The following is a 17,475-nucleotide window of genomic DNA, read 5'->3' on the forward strand; positions in this document are numbered from 1 at the left end:
TTACTCTGTTTTTTTTTTTGTTTAAATGGCCATACTGGGTTCCACCTACGCTGCTGTGATACAGCAGCATGAATGCTGTATGTGCAAAGACCCTTAAAAGATACGAAGAGACCAATTTTGAAGTCAATTTTATTTGTATACAAAAAAATGTACAAAATGAAGAGTAGAAAAGGAGTATATGAACATATGTATATGAAAACAAAACATAAAAGAAAAGGCAGGTTGATTAAAAACCATCATCTGAGGCGCAGGAATGCGATAAATACATAAACATTAAACTTGTGACTGAACTACCAAAAGATTTGTCGTCCACAGAGAAAATGCAGTTTGAGGCAAATGATGGAAAAATCCTATTAGACATTTACCCTAAATGATGACTAAAACAATAACAAGCAAATGGAACAGAGTAGAGTTTAGACAATCGAAATTCTACAAAAGCTCAGAGCCTATGACAGTAATCACAGAAACCGTACCCTGACTGCATGTGAGACAATGAAAACACTGTTTACCGAGCATCCCTTTTTCAAACGAGAGACCTGCAAAATATACTGTTCCCTAAAACTCATGTAATTCCCATACCCGGGTTCGTAAAAAAGGTTAACATTCAGCTTAATTACACTGAATTGCGTTTTTTGAAGGTGCTTTTTATGATTTCCCAGAATCAAATTAATACACATGCCAAAAGGCATGATCACACACTAAATCCAAAAGCATTAGATGCAGGATTACAACCTCTGTCAAAATAACTCAGCTTAAACAAGCATTTCGTTTCTTTTTTATGTTGGGTATAGATTTTTAAAAGTTCTATATTTTCTGAATCCAAGTCCAAAACAATCAGTGTATGTCAATTTATATTTCAGTGAATTTGCAAATTATCAAAAGCACTGGTGTGCTACAAGCCAGAGATAAGCTTTGAGCACATATGACCCAGTCTGTATATTGCCAGCGCAAGGCAACAGCCAGGTTCCTCTCTCTTTGATTCTGACACAGGCATATTTATGTATAGCACAGGCATTGGGATGAAGAGAAATGTTGTGTCTTGGATTCCAGTCTCAAAGTGTCAGGGGGCATATTGAATCCTTCTCCAAATGCAGACTTTGTTGTTGAGTAAATAAAAGAGTCCTCAGTGTTTGCGAGTGCGATGACCTCCAGCACCAGTGGAGGTGATGTAGAGGAGGGGCTGAGGCTGCCTGGTTTGGGGGCCATGCTTAACATTGCTAAACTGGGAGGGGAGGTTCACCAAAGGAGCATCTGCTGTTGAACCTATAAAGTTCGAGGAAAGAAGTTGAGATCCATTCTTGTAATACAAATCTTATATATATATATATATATATATATATATATATATATATATATATATATATATATATATATATATATCTGTATATATGGCATAGGAATGGCATAGGAATAAAAACAAAAAAAAACTAAAGAACCAATAATTGTTGACATAAATGAATATTTAAAAGATACTTATTTATGGTACATGCAAGATTATGTATATTAGTCAGAAAGATATGCTCATTATATAAGGCAACCATAGAAAATCATGAACAGACATTCTCAAGTGTATTACTGACCTGTCTGGTGGTTGGTGTGGGAGGGTCGTGCTTTGCCAGGCTGAACCGGAGCTCTATGCTGAGGACGCAGGAGGGGAGCAGGAGGCTGACCGTTAATGTGTAGGTGTGGGTCAGAAGTGCTATCAAGAGGACGGAAACGTTGGCTCGTGGTCTTCCCCTGAGTTAGCTGGGAAAAAATCGTAATGTAATTATTAATTGCACAGAAATTTGCACAGAAAGAGATTTGTTTAAAAGAACTAAAAGAGTTTTCTGATGGATTTTTCCATATGCATTATTAATATCTATACAGTACAATATGTACAGTACAGTTCACAAAAACTTTTAAGCATCTGCTCAGATTTTTAGTCATTTAGGTATTTTCTGTCATAATATTTCAGATCAATAAATTAAAGCTTTTTGAGAGGCAACATTAGCTTTGCCCCTTTTCACAGACTGTGTATCAGATGCAAACAGTACTGCAAAAATAATTAATTTCACTCGATCTTGGCTAAGACTAAAGGGTTAGAAACACTGAGATTACTGACAAAGATCATCATGTAGGCGAACACTGCATATTTTAGCATGTGCATACTAATTATTCAAATGTCTGTCAACTTGCTTCTTTTACAGCTGGTCAAATATTCTCTGCCAGGCATATATGTAAATAATTACTCTATCAAAGTCTGGAAAAATGTCTTAATGACTCACAGCTTGTCCAGTCACCTCAAAGGAGCGAGATCTTCTTTTACGTCTGCGAGCCTCAAAGTCCTGTTCCCGTGGGCCAGTGTTTTTGGGCACAGCCTGGCGGTTCCTGGGTCGTGTCCAGGTGCTGTTCGGGACAGGGCCGTCGCCTGTGCTGCTCGACAGATTGTCATCGGATGTGGCATGGCGGAGTTCTGGGCTTGGCTGCCGACCGCGACGCAGCACCAGCCTTTTCAAAGGTGCATTGCTTAAATACAGTGTAGTTTTATTTTTTTTCGAGTCCAGAGATAAGGGAGGAGGAGGAACACGCAGGGCATCAATCTCCAGCACTTTTGAACGCCGTCGTGCTGCTTTCACAGCAATGCTGTGCACACCTCGTAGAATTTGTTGCCTCTCTAAGTGGAAGTAGTGGATAATTACAAAGAGAAGGTGCAGATGATTTACCAAGACAGGAATTAAGCCATGTGCAAAAACCACCTGTACAAAAAAAGTCTAACACTCCAGTGGCGGGCAGTCAGGGCCAGCAAGGCCTTCTCTGCTGGCCTATACAATATCAGAAGCACTGACTTAAATTTACAACACAAATTCTAATATTTGTTACATGAAATTGTATTAATTTATTCCCAACAGTTTATTCTGTTATTTCGTAGGGTTTCTCATGGCTGCATTGCTTCCAGTACGTTTATGTAGATGTTAGAGTTTTTGTCCAATCAGATTTCAGCCTCTATGTGCTGCTATGTATATCTAATCTGCCCAGGGCCCTCAAAGTCAGTTCTGCCAGCTTTTTACCATAGTCTCCTCTGTTTCTTTAACCAATCAGATTTTAAATTCGCCTCACAGGGCCAGCTAGCTGGCCCAGAATAGCGTCAGCATTTTTCCATCCTCTGATTGGTTTGTCAGAGGGAAACTGTAACAGCTAAGTTCGACAGGCAACACACGTGTGTAGCGATCTGCACACATTAATACATCTGAGTTACACTTTCCACCTACGGAGGAAGAGAAATTTATTTGTTCGCGAACATACATAAAAATACATTTTCCAGAAAAGCTAGACATCGTGATGGAAGGTCACTTAACACCGAAGCTAGCTAGCTTGTCTCAGCCTGGGATTGTTTACCACTTCCAGGACAGTGAATACGAGCGGTACCATTGGCTTACATCCTCTGAGGAGCAGTGCAAATTGTGAGTCTGCATCTTTGGTGAGTAGGATTACACAGTAACTATATCAATGTGCTTTATGAAGTTCTGAGATAATTGAACATATATTTCTAAAAGTATTGGGTTGCCTGATCATAAGTATGGTATGTGATTTCTGAGCATTGCATTCCACATTTACTCCCAATTTGCTCCTATAATTCCCTCCACTCTTCTGGGAAGGTGTTCCACTAGATTTTGGAGTGTGTTTATGGATATTTGTGTTCATCAGCCACAATAGTGTTACGAAAGGCAGGTACTGATATCGGTGAGGAGACCTAGGGTGCAGTCAGCGTTCCAATTCATCCCAAAAGTGTTCAGAAGGGATGAGATCAGAGCTCTATAGCATGTAAACCAGATCATAAAGGAGCTCACTTTGTGCACAGGGGCTTTGCCTTGCTGGAACAGGTTTGGGTTTCCAAGTTCAAGTGAATGCAAAATTTTGTTGTAGCACAACTAAAGACGTCCTATACAATCGAGTGCCTCCAGCTTTGTGGTAACAGTTTTTCCAAAAGAACCACATATAGCAAGAAAGGTCAAGCAACCCAATACTTTTGAAAATATAGTGTATTTATATGTGAATATGTGAAATATGTGAAAATATATGTGTACACAACTGATTTTTTGCATTTGTTTTTCACAAAAGCACATGGCACAACATAATTTTTTCAGGTCAGGAATATGCAAATCATATTAAAAATGTACCTTTAGGAGTAAGAGGAGCCTCAGTTCCATTCTCACTGCTCTCAGGTGAAGAATCCAGTTGGCTGCTCACACTGTGGCTCAAGAGACTGTAGCTCAGAGCGCCATCTAAAGCACTCGGCAACAGCTACAGAAAAAAAGCAATCATGGTGTCATTAACTATAGTGCAATCATGTATATTCAATGCAGAGCCTTATAGATCATACAAAGGTATCCAAAATTAGATGAAACACATTCCAAGGCAATGTCTGAACCGAACTGTTGAAACACCTCTACAAAAACATGCATTGATTGAAACTTGAGAGTGCTGACCTCTCGATTGCCCTGTCCATTGATGTGAATTGGTGGTGGTGTCATGACCACAGAGTTCTTTATCTGCTTTGCATGTGGGCTGCTCTTAAACACACGGTTACTTTCACTGTGGAAGGAATCAGAGAGAGCATATATGAAATTCTGTGAGCTGACAACTGCATGATGTTTTATTTTGTAATGATAAAAAGGAACAATATTAGTTCTTGAATTAACCACTAGTGTATGATTCCAGTAGAAATGTATACCGCTGTCGTTTGCTCAATTATGATTGGTCAGAAGATGATGATTGACAATAAGTCCAGCTGTAAATATGAACTTTCTATTATTTATTAATTTATTCTTTAATTATTATTAATAATAAAAAACTCAGATAATGTACCATGTTTTTCATGCATTTTGATATAGTTGAATGTCACAACATTCAAAGGATGAAGCCAAGTGTCAAGACATATAAAAATATGATATAATGATATAACTGTACTTATTGTAGCTGCTTGCATGATTTTCAACGAAATATGTTTCTGTGCTTTCAGAACTGTAAATTAAGCATTTTATCAAATCTGATGTATTTTAATGTAAAAATCTAAGCAAACAATTTTATTCATTCTGTTTAAAATGTGGGGCTTTTTGTTATAATGTTATACCTATCAGGCTCAGGTAAAATGGGTGGCAACGTGTGTCTCCGCACTTTGACCCTTCCTTGTCTGGTTTCTGACCCCAGTGTCCGAACACTCTCCTGATCTGAATCAAGCTCCTGCAAGTGGTCCCGTCCTTTGCTAGGGAGAGCAATCTTGGGCAGAGAACCCTCCTATAAATAAAGGGTAGGAGGAATGTTACTATTTATAAAAGTATAGATGAATCAATTAATTTGGTAAATAAGTATACAAATGTATATAGCAAGTGAGTTCTACATCACAAACATTTGAAAGAGCAATATGAAATTACACCTTCAGGGTATGGATGGTGACTTTGTCTAAAGCTACGACTCGATCCAGATTTCTTTCATCCACCTGTCTAATGTAAATATCATACAGCTCCTGAAGTTGTGGAGGCACCAGCAAACTGTGATCTGTGGATAAGACCAGATATAAAAGCATCAATACTGACAGGTCATAATAAACATATTCAGATACAACCATAAAGCTCCTCTCTGTGCTCTTACTGTTGATGAACTGCCGCTGCTGCTGGATGATCTCATGGCACAGCTGCCTGTGCTGTTCAAATCGTTGCACCACCACATCCTTCTGGCGAATGACGTTGTCCTTAAGAAGTGTGTGCGACTGCATCTCTGCATTCTCAATCTCCAGCTCGTGCACCTTACAGAGGAGTCCCAGGACCTCCCGCTGCTCCTCTGAGCTCACCCTGCATGGCAACAGTTCCTCCAAACGCCGAGCTCTTTCACGCAGCTCCACTAGGAGGCGCTCCAACCCAGCCTGGAGCAAGCAGCAAAATCACACATTTAATTAAATAATAAACTTGGCCAGTGTTCACTAGAGTGTAGCGTTTACCATAAGTAGTGATCTGTGTATGTTTTTAACGATGCACCATAGGAGATCATTTCTGCCTTCATACATCAAACTATATAACTCCTCCCTCTTTGTGTTCAACAGCTGGACCATGATGTAGATAAAGACGATATAGTTATAGTTATAGATTTTCATGTCACAGTTAAATATTGTTAATATCTTGGGCAATTTATGTGCAATAATTTCAGTGCAACTGTCACATGTATACGATTACTTGTATAACTTCATTATTGTAGTCTGCTATCTGTTTCACTGCTGCTACACATTTCATACAGTATATTTCAATAAGATTGGAAATTCATTGGCTGTACAGCCTCTATACTAAATATTTAACTTATTATGTATATTTTAATTTAAAACTCCTCATTAATACATTAACAACAGTACAACTCGTTAACGCAAATTTCTAATCAGCCAATGGCAGCAACTCAATGCATTCAGGCATGTAGACATGGTCAAGACTATCTGCTGCAGTTCAAAACGAGCATCAAAATAAGGAAGAAAGGTGATTTAAGTGACTTTGAACGTGGCATGGTTGTTGGTGCCAGACGGGCTGGTCTGAGTATTCCAGAAACTGCTGATCTACTGGGATTTTTTTAAACTAGGGTTTACAGAGAATGGTCCGAAAAAGAGAAAATATCCTGTGAGCGGCAGTTCTGTGGGCAGTTCTGTGGGTTCAAAAATAGAAAGGCAACAGTAACTCAAATAACCACTCGTTACAACCGAGGTATGCAGGAGAGCATCTCTGAACGCACAACACGTCGAACCTTGAGGCGGATGAGCTACAGCAGCAGAAGACCACACCGGGTGCCACTCCTGACAGCTAAGAACAGTAAACTGAGGCTACAATTCACACAGGCTCATCAAAATTTGACAATAGAAGATTGGAAAAACGTTGCCTGGTCTGATGAGTCTCAATTCTGCTGCGACATTCAGATGGTAGGGTCAGAATTTGGCGTCAACAACATGAAAGCATGGATCCATCCTGCTTGTATCAACGGTTCAGGCTGGTGGTGGTGGTGTAATGGTGTGGGGGATATTTTCTTGGCACACTTGGGGCCCATTAGTACCAACTGAGCATTGTGTCAACGCCACAGCCTACCTGAGTATTGTTGCTGACCATGTCCATCCCTTTATGACCACATTGTACCCATCTTCTGATGGCTACTTCCAGCAGGATAAGGCGCCATGTCATCAAGCGCGAATCATCTCAGACTGGTTTCTTGAACATGACAATGAGATCACTGTACTCAAATGGCCTCCACAGTCACCAGATCTCAATCCAATAGAGCACCTTTGGGATGTGGTGGAACGGGAGATTCGCATTATGGATGTGCAGCCGACAAATCTGCAGCAACTGCGTGATGCTATCATGTCAATATGGACCAAAATCTCTGAGGAATGTTTCCAGTACCTTGTTGAATCTATGCCATGAAGGATTAAGGCAGTTCTGAAGGCAAAAGGGGGTCCAACCCAGTACTAGTAAGGTGTACCTAATAAAGTGGCCGGTAAGTGTGTGTGTGTGTGTGTGTGTGTGTGTGTATATATATATATATATATATATATATATATATATATATATATATATATATACAGTTGTGTTCAAAATTATTCAACCCCAATGCTGTAAATGGTTTTAGAATTTAGTGTACATTTGTAATTGTATTCAGAATGAAATCCTACAAGGACTTCTTAAAGAACCATATGCAACTAAAATTACATCAATTAGTTTTGTAATACAGTAGTAAATGTTTCTTTTGTGAATTCTTCATTGACATAATTATTCAACCCCTTAAAGACTACCACTCTGAAGAACAGGTATTGAAAACACCTGTGGATATCAGGGAGCAGCAATAAAGCCTAATAAGCACCAATTAGGCAGCTTTAAAATGACTGTGATACTCAGCTCCTTCTAGACATTTACTGGTGTGGTTACAAACATGGTGAGGTCAAGAAAATGGTCCAGGAAGACAAGAGAACGGTCCAGGAAGACAAGAGAACAGGTGATTACTCTTCACAGGAAGGGCAATGGCTATAAGAAGATTGCAAAGATGTTAAACATACCAAGAGACACCATAGGAAGCATCATTCGTAAATTCAAGGCAAAGGGCACTGTTGAAACGCTACCTGGTCGTGGCAGAAAGAAGATGCTGACTTCGACTGCTGTGCGCTACCTGAAGCGTGAGTGGAGAAAAGTCCCCGTGTGACTGCTGAGGAACTGAGAAAAGATTTGTCAGATGTGGGTACTGAAGTTTCTGCTCAGACAATACGGCGCACCCTGCGTAATGAAGGCCTCCATGCCAGAACTCCCAGGCGCACCTTGCTGTCCCCAAAGAATAAGAAGAGTCGACTGCAGTATGCCAAAAGTCATGTGGACAAACCACAGAAGTTTTGGGATAGTGTTCTGTGGACTGATGAAACAAAATTAGAACTGTTTGGGCCCATGGATCAACGCTATGTTTGGAGGAGGAAGAACAAGGCCTATGAAGAAAAGAACACCTTGCCTACTGTGAAGCATGGCAGGGGGTCAATCATGCTTTGGGGCTGTTTTGCTTCTGCAGGTACTGGGAAGCTTCAGCGTGTGCAAGGTACCATGAATTCTCTTCAGTACCAGGAGATATTGGATGACAATGTGATGCAGTCCGTCACAAACCTGAGGCTTGGAAGGCGTTGGACCTTTCAACAGGACAATGATCCCAAGCATACCTCCAAGTCCACTAGAGCATGGTTGCAGATTAAAGGCTGGAACATTTTGAAGTGGTAATCGCAGTCACCAGACTTAAATCCGATTGAGAACCTCTGGTGGGACTTAAAGAAAGCAGTTGCAGTGCGCAAGCCTAAGAATGTGACTGAACTGGAGGCTTTTGCCCATGATGAATGGGCGAAGATACCCGTAGATCGCTGCAAGACACTTGTGTCAAGCTATGCTTCACGTTTAAAAGCTGTTAATACTGTAAAAGGATGTTGTACTAAGTACTAAGATTGAATGTCACTTGGGGGTTGAATAAAACTAATAATGATGTGAGCTCAGAAAAGACATTTGTGGTTATTTCATTATAAATGTTATGTTATATTTGTCTGACCTACACGTGCCTCTTTGATTTAATTGTAAGCAGGATGACTGAATGATCATAATCAATGTCAAACCGACCAAAACAATCAATTTCAGTGGGGGTTGAATAATTTTGAACACAACTGTGTATATATATATATATATATATATATATATATATATATATATATATATATATATATATATATATATACTGTATATATAAATACACTTCTAGTATAATAAAGTAAAGCACCATATGCACCCCGAAGTCAACTCAGATGTGTCATTTCACAATTCATTAATGCTATTTTCATTAATGAATTTATTTTGAAGGAAAAAAATATCAGAATGAAAAGAATTACAATGTCTCCTGGAAAAGTGAATTGTGGTCTGCTGTGACCTCAATCAAAACACCTTGGCTTTCTATCTCCTATGGTGTACAAAAAGAAACCAAAAGAAAGGTCCTCACACTCACACCAGAAAGTTAATCAAATCTGAAAATGGGAATGGAAGTTAAAAAAAAAGAACATATTAATCGATACCAAATACCTTCATATGAATAACAATTGCTGCTCAAGTTGCATACGTACATTTTAAAAGTGTTGGGTCTTCTATGTTTGGAAAGACTTTCTAAGAATTGTAGTTCACAAATTTATTGCTGTTATTGGAATTAAGAGTTGCTAAAAAGGAGACATTTTTCCTACAGTATTTATAGGAACAAGGTCTGAGTCTCTGTGGCTCTGTTAGTCACTACCTTTTGTTTGCGTATTTTTTTCTGCTCAGCCATGAGCGTGACCAAATTCTCCCTGGCCATGGCCACGTCCTGAGTCTCGGTGCTGTCTGGAGGAGAATCCGGAGTGTCTGAGTCCTTCTCACTCTCGTCCTTGTTAAAACTCTCTTTCCTCCGTTCACCCTGCCACTTCCTGCGGTGCCTGCTGCGTTCCTGCTCCCAGCTGTAGGGGAATAAAACGACAACTCAGATCAGAAGTAGGAGAGGATGCCATTCAGTAAAACCGTGCATATTTGTTTTAAAGCCTGATTTTTCAAAAAACACCTCCTAAACTTTGATTACATTTGGATTTCAAAGGAGTCACAAAGTCAGACTGATGTGTCTGCTATACTAGTTAGTTTCCCAAAAATGTCAGTGTTAACACTGATTTATTTACTGTATGATTAGTTTGTTTATTTTAGATATTTTTTTTCCCTGCCTTGTGTATGCAGACACATATTCATCATCCAATATGAGTTACAGAAAGATTCTCACTCTGCAATGGTTAATAGGTGTTTAGATGTGTCAATCTGGATCTCCATGTTCGTGTTGTCCAGCTCCATTAGCCGTTTTCTGATCTCCATCTGCTGTCTGAAGGCTTCAATTAGCTGTTCCCGCAGATGGTCCATCTCAGCACGACTCTGTGTGGAATGAGCCTGGACCTCCGCTACAACACCACAGAGGGGCAACAGTGAGCCAGAGTCTGAGTGAAAGGGCACTCAACCGCAACAAGTGTCATATCCTTGTCAGATAGTTGCTATGGTGTTGGAGGAGGGGTCTGTGTCAGTATTTAACTAGGGATAAACAACTGATGAAGTACTCAGGTATATGTAAGATTAATAAGACCTCCTTTGAGCGATGTGATACATTTTAGCAAGTCTGTCAAATAATATTGGATTTTTTTGTACAGAAAACAGCACACTGGAACGATACAGAAAATAAATAAAGTTCACTGAGTCCAGTAATCAATTTCAAATACTGTATTATTTGTGAGCTATAATGCTACAAATGTTCATTGTTCCAATTCTATTCAATTAAGCCCATAGAACTATTCCCATAAACCTTTCCCAAATGTAGGAAGCAGTGAGGTACCCTGCACATGCCGTATGTCTGTTCTGTCAGCAGTGCTCTGACGACCAGACTGTTCAGCGATCTTCTTCTTCAGTCTCTGAATTTCGCTGCGCAGGTCTGCGATAATGCTGGTGTACTGGGCAATGTGGTAGGACACGTTCAGCAAATTTCGCTTTACCTAGAGAGAGGGAGAAAGAGACACATATATATTGAAGACATGTAAACGTGACTTCAGCTATGCTTTTTTTATTTTAATGTTAGTTCATAGGCTCAATCTCCACTGACATGCTGTATAGTTGTGTTTTTGTGTGTGCATGTGCGTGTGTGTGTGTGTGTGTGTGTGTGTGTGTGTGTGTGTGTGTGTGTGTGTGTGTGTGAATGCGTTATGTCCTTACCCGTGTGCGGATGCTTTTGGCACGATCGGCATAAGTCAAAGTGTTACGCGACTCCTCAAAGGCAGATGATGCAGGACTTATATGAGCTATCATTACTGTTCGACTGTTCCCACCAAGAGAGTCCTGAACACAAGAAACAATTTCACTTTAACTGTAAAGCTACAAAATATTTAATATTCAGACTGCCACAGGTGAGTGACAAATCAAAGTGACCCTGTAGGTCTGGGGGAATGTTTCTACCATGGTTTTAGTTCACTTATCTCCTCAGACTCAATGATAACTGCCAAAACAATACAAAATTATTCTGAATATCCCATGATGAAACATTTCCTTCATGATGGGATGGAATTGTCATTTCCAGGATGACACAGCTTCATCCACAGCATATGTGTGATTTGATGAGGATTGAAAACATATGTGACGGCTTCAACACACTCTTCAACCAAATGAAAACCTTTTAGATTTAGATTTAATGTTGTGGATGACACTCTACACCATCTATACCGAGTGATGTAAGTCTTTTGTGGCATTCCCACTGTATTGACTCCTTGTGTTCCAACAGCTTACAAGGAAACTATATATTGGTTCTTTCTTTAAATTGTCACTCATCTATATTCATAGAGAAAGTGAGAGAGGTCATGTCTTAACCTTAAGCAGTCGTGTCAGCTTGCTGTCTCTGTAGTTGATGTATTTGTTGCCATTTTTCTCACTCAGAGCATTGATACAGTTTCCCAGTGCCAAAAGAGACCTGTTTATGTGAGCTCCTTCCTTCAGCCTTTGTCCCCTGTTTTGTGTCTAAAAGTAAAAAGAAAGACAAATAAGTAGTACAAATGAGTCTGGAGTAAATTTCAAGGAATTATTTTATTCCTTTTATGTATTTGTCTGTTCGGAAATTGTACATATTTATTTTCGCTGACAACCATGTTAAAAAACTCAAAGAGATCAAATCAAATCGTTTTATGACAAGACATGCCTTTGGGCAAATCGGCTTCTGAGCCTTACATTCATTTCACCCAAGAGACTGGGGTTGGTTAACACTTATAGCTGTTTCCATGGTAGACATACATCGCCTTTCCAAATACATACTTAATAAGCAGGTCTGACATGCATCTGAATCATAGCACCCTACTGTAAGGCTTCTAACATAAGCATGATTGACAGATGATTGCCTGGAGCCAATAATATATTCTTATTTTAGAGAATCTTTCACAAAATCCCTTTATTTTCTACTGAGAATATGTTTATTTATTCATTTCCCCTTTGAAAGTGCATTCTTTATCCAACAGCTATTGCTAATCAAATCAGTATATCAAAGATGTACAACGAACAGCATAAATGTTAAAATGCATAACAGCATCTAGAGTGAGTAGAGAATATGTGTTTTTTTTTATATTTTATAGTATATTATCTACCCAGAACAATTAGGTCCTCATTGCTTGTATCTCTGCTGCAATTTCACACACAAACTGAGACATGTGCACCATGTGGTGTACCTGTGCAGCACGTTCAGAGCCAGCAAGATCGATCATAAAGAGGCGAGCAAAGCGGACCTCCTGTAGGACATCTCTGCAGCGACTCTGCTGCCTTACTGCCACTTGTAGTACAGCATGACTGCGCGAGGATGTCTGATTAGCTGCTGTCGGCTCCTGAGTCCGCTGCTTATTCCCCTTCATCAACAATTCCATGATCTAATAAACAGAATAAAAACAGAGGGACAAAGAGACTTTCATGCAGCATTCAACAAGTATTATTAAAATGGTTTTGCTAAAATTATCACTTTATATAAAGTGATTTTAACGATTAAGAACATGTTAAAGTTCTTCCTCTGACGGGAATGCAGGACTGTTGCTTTCATGTCATGTGCTTTTGTTTACATTGTTCTGTGCCTTTGTCTTGAGAACTGCCTCCACCCCCTCCTATTATTGGTGTGTTAAGACCACCTTGCCACCGGATTGTTTCCACCTGGCCTGTGTTTGTACCCTATTTTATCTATTTATACACTGCTTTTTCTTTATCAGTGGCTCAGTGATGCAGCATGTTCCATTGCCACCTCACAGCTCCAGGTTTCACAGTTCGATCCTTGCATTATAGTTTGTGCAGTATGTCTGCGCAGCTTCCCTCAAGTGTTCATGTAAGTTTTCTTATGTTTCTTTGGTTTTCTTCCACCTCACAAAAACATGCTAAAAAGTAGATTAGCTTATTAAATTTGTCGCTAGATGTAAATGTGTGTGTGTCGAGTGCCTTACAGTGGACTGTCAGCCTGTCAGGGGTTTATTACTGTCATAGACTGAAGGTAAAACAAATGAAAGTGACTGTTTCTTCTCATTGCCAAGTGTTATGATTGTAGCAGTTCTCTGATTAATAATTATGGATCATTCTTGTTTATTGCTATCTGCTAACCGTTCTCTGACTCCTGCTTGTATCTCTGATAATGGTTTTTTTTACACTTTAAGTCAAGTCAAGTCAAGTTTTTCACACTTACATAAGATATAGCTGAAAGTGGACATAACAAACCAAGCTCTTTCCCATGTTGCTTCTAATGAACCAATTACACTTTGCACCAAAGTATGTTTTTATTTATTTATTTACTTATTTATTTATTTATTTATTTATTATTATTTAGCAGTTATTAGTACAACTTGTGCAATATTTCCTTATTTCTGACAATCCTGTTTGCACATATATTTCATTGCACACAGTCATATTATTACATTTTAGTGCAATTATCTTTTGTTTATTCTTTTGTTTTTCTTACATTTTCTTATTGCTGCTGGTCTTGAGAGCTACCAAAGAAATTTCGTTGTATTACTACAATGACAATAAAGTCTAAGTCTATATGGACAATACTATGGGGACACACTTTTATTTCAGCCATATGTGGTTCTTCCCCAAACGGTAATGACAAAGTTGGATAGGATGCGTTTGGATGCAATAGCATTATGGATTGGAGTTGAAGATCTTGAATGGTTCGGAGTGGAACACCTTTGTATTAAATTTACATGCTGTCTGTATCCCAGGTCTCTTTACCCTCCATGAATACCTGACTTTATTAAAAGAACTGTGGCTGAATAAACACACCCCAAAACCTAGTGGAGCGTCTTCCCAAAAGAGTGGATAGCAGCAGTTAGTGGTTCTAATAACAGCAAATAGTTATTAAATGTAGATTGGGATATTCAAAATTTACATACAGATTTCATAGACAGGTGTCCACTTTTGTCCACATAGTGGACTTCAATTAATTTTGCTATCATAGACAATTGTAAGGACAGCTTTAAAAAAGATTTCCACTTGATGATAGTGTGTAACTGACCTCACGGGCATTAACAGTGGAGACCTCTGTGATTCCAGCTACCTGGATCTCCCCCTTTGAATCCTCCCTCAGATCTAGAAAGCCAGAAGATGGATTCAACAGGTCCCGGATCATCTCATTATAGATCTGTAAGAAAACTGTGTGGTTGATTTCAATGTACATGCCTCAAAGATCATTAGATTCTTTTATGCAAATCTATATTCAGATGTGTATATACTGTATATATATCAGTGCAGCTTCACAGGCCTGAAAAGAATATTACACAACACTGCAAAAACCTTACAGCATAAACACATCCCAAGTGACTGCGGTCACTTCAAAAGCTGTAATTTTAGCAGCACCAAATGAAACATTTTCTCCGTATTATTCAGGATGCTTTCATGTCTCTAAAGTAGGTGATTATTTTAGGGGGATGATGAAGTATATAAAAGCCCTCTGAAATGGAAGAAAGTGATTAGATTTCATATACAGACACACACACACACCAACCTGGAATGAATGGAAATAGACAGAACAGAGAGAGTACATTGGTATTCTGTTAAACCTTACAGAGAGCATGATTAAAAATATATGTAAAAAAACATATTCCTGCATTAGTTAAATATGGTTAGTGTTGAGTTCTAGGGTAAATATTTACAACAGTTAAATATTTACCAGTTGATAACAGTTAATACAGCTACAATAGGAAACCATGTCAATTGTGCAACTGGTTGTTATTAGTTTAACTACAGATTTATTTTATTCATTTAAGTAAGTTTTACTTCGATATTTAAACATATCAAGCTGTTTATAATGTCACACAACAGACAAGAATATACAATGCAACCTCGATACTCGCGGGGATACATCCTATGTTTCAGAGGTTTTTACTTTTTGAAGAGGAATTGTACATGTACTGTACTTTAAACCCAACAAAAAAATTTTATAAGTTTCAAAAATTCATCATAAATGTTTTATTAACTACTGTAAATGAATAATACAATAATAAAATAGTTTTTCAAAATTTTTATGTAATTTATTAGTAGAAACTCTGTTTTAAAATGTTACTCCGAGCTTTCGAGCCACTCTCAGATTCTCACAAACTATCAAATTACTCTTAGTCTGGCTCGAAATAAAAAAGTGTCAAGGTCACGATTATTGAGGTTCCACTGTATTATTTCCTCTCGCAATAAACATGAATTAAAAATGAGTTTTGTCCAATATAGTAACATTTTAAATAAAAATATTCTGCGTTTTACCTGCAAATCCTGATACACTTGAAAAAATTGTCATAACATCATGACATCCAAAAACGTTATTACATATTTCATTCAGATTTTGCTGCTCTACTTCGAGGCAATGAGATCTCAGCTTGGGATCTAAATGCAGTAATGATGAAGAATGAGTTGGTGTGTGAGTATGTACTGTAGCTCTAAAATAACTGGTAGGGGGAACTTTAAAGAACTTTAAACAAAAAGCCCTTTAAAATATCTGATGATGAAAGCAAATATACAATCGAGCAGGAACCAGCAGAACCCTAGTCGGAACCAGCAATAAGATTATTCTTAGTATATATAGGTAGTTTGATGCATAAAAATATGTTGCATATGCATAATGTCTTAAAATGCCCCAATATCAAGTTTGTGTGTGTATGTGTGTGTGAGGGAAGCTTATGAGACAGAGAAAGGCACCAGATGGGTCCTTTCCAAATCACAGTCATAAACCAAGCCTTTAACTTCTTTGTGTGTGTGAGTGGAGACAAATATTCTCCTCCTCAGAGACAGCAGAGCGACTCCACCAGGGCCAGAGATCAACCAGCAACCGTTACAGCCCTCTATGTGGCCGAGCCTCAATATTCAATTCTGATTTATCATCAGTGCATTTAGATGAGTAGCGCAGCTGGTGTTCAGAGTAACATTTTTTACCCGATGTCCTGCATATCTCTGTTATTACCATGCGGTTCTGTAACCTTTACATGACCAACCTGTGTGTGATTGTGCCCTTGTACATGACCTGACAGCTGGTCCATTCAAATTCTTGGAAGGGGGCTTTTTAATAAAGATCAATCAATTATGTTCCCTTCCTTTCTTTCTCTTTGCTGCCAGGCTCTTGTTGGCTGAATAAAGCTCTCAGTTGCTCTCCTTTCAAGGCTTTTCTTTCACATTTGACATGTAATGACAGTGTGCTATAACTCTTACAGTACAGACATTTTTCTTCAAAGAAAGAGATTTTTAAGAGTGTTTTTAGCATTAAAATGTAAATTAATTGATATAGTAAAGTTTGTGGCAATTTACAACCTGAGAGGAGTCTCCGGTTTCTGTGAATTTGAAAAACGTTTTTCACCCTGTAGGGTCTTTAAGATCCTATGCCACTTTCTGGGTTTGTAGTAATATATAATAAATTATATTTTTCTGTATAACTTTACATACACTTTGTGTAGACCTTTAAACTCATCCTGGTGTCCCACTACATTACCTATAATTGCTTTAGAAGGATGATGTGTGTATTATTAATTATTTGCTTTGGAATAAATATTTCACAAATTGAAATAATAAAAAATAATTGACTTCCAGGTGGTAATGGTAACTCTGCTTTGTGTTAGGCCATGCCGCAGCACCCCATTGTCGATTATTGTTCCCTTAAGAAGGTCTTGTTACATCTTATTCCTTACTTATTGGTGTTTTGACCTGTCAGATTGATGGCCATGCACTTTGCCCAGCTCATATCCTATTTCAGTGTGTTTAAAGGATCAGATACTTGGTATTATAGTTAACAATAGATTTTCACAGTGGGATATTGTCTCTAAATGGCTCCTTATCAAAGAACCATCATGTTAATCGCTATAGTGAAGTGGTAACTGGAATAACTGATTGTTATTTTAAATGTTTTATACAGCAGGTT

General features: G+C 38.5%; 1 protein-coding gene across 3 annotated transcripts in view; it reads right to left on the reverse strand.

The window, feature by feature from the left end:
• Positions 1 to 112: 112 nt before the first annotated feature.
• kif19 (kinesin family member 19) overlaps positions 113 to 17,475 on the reverse strand; it is a 41,936-nt gene continuing 24,573 nt past the window's right edge. For 2 of the 3 annotated variants that reach the window (XM_046852899.1, XM_046852898.1), the window contains 15 exons: positions 14,596 to 14,721; positions 12,779 to 12,973; positions 11,934 to 12,080; positions 11,286 to 11,408; positions 10,912 to 11,068; positions 10,315 to 10,486; positions 9,805 to 10,003; positions 5,632 to 5,902; positions 5,417 to 5,538; positions 5,114 to 5,277; positions 4,470 to 4,575; positions 4,161 to 4,284; positions 2,268 to 2,656; positions 1,581 to 1,746; positions 113 to 1,263 (listed from right to left, as the gene is read on the reverse strand). In XM_046852899.1, coding sequence (XP_046708855.1) covers positions 1,124 to 1,263; positions 1,581 to 1,746; positions 2,268 to 2,656; positions 4,161 to 4,284; positions 4,470 to 4,575; positions 5,114 to 5,277; positions 5,417 to 5,538; positions 5,632 to 5,902; positions 9,805 to 10,003; positions 10,315 to 10,486; positions 10,912 to 11,068; positions 11,286 to 11,408; positions 11,934 to 12,080; positions 12,779 to 12,973; positions 14,596 to 14,721 — 2,601 coding nt within the window. In that variant the 3' untranslated portion in view covers positions 113 to 1,123. The remainder of the gene's footprint in view (positions 1,264 to 1,580; positions 1,747 to 2,267; positions 2,657 to 4,160; positions 4,285 to 4,469; positions 4,576 to 5,113; positions 5,278 to 5,416; positions 5,539 to 5,631; positions 5,903 to 9,804; positions 10,004 to 10,314; positions 10,487 to 10,911; positions 11,069 to 11,285; positions 11,409 to 11,933; positions 12,081 to 12,778; positions 12,974 to 14,595; positions 14,722 to 17,475) is intronic. The other variant, XM_046852900.1, reaches the window with a different exon arrangement.

This window comes from Silurus meridionalis, chromosome 7, assembly GCF_014805685.1.
Source record: "Silurus meridionalis isolate SWU-2019-XX chromosome 7, ASM1480568v1, whole genome shotgun sequence".
NCBI lineage: Eukaryota > Metazoa > Chordata > Actinopteri > Siluriformes > Siluridae > Silurus > Silurus meridionalis.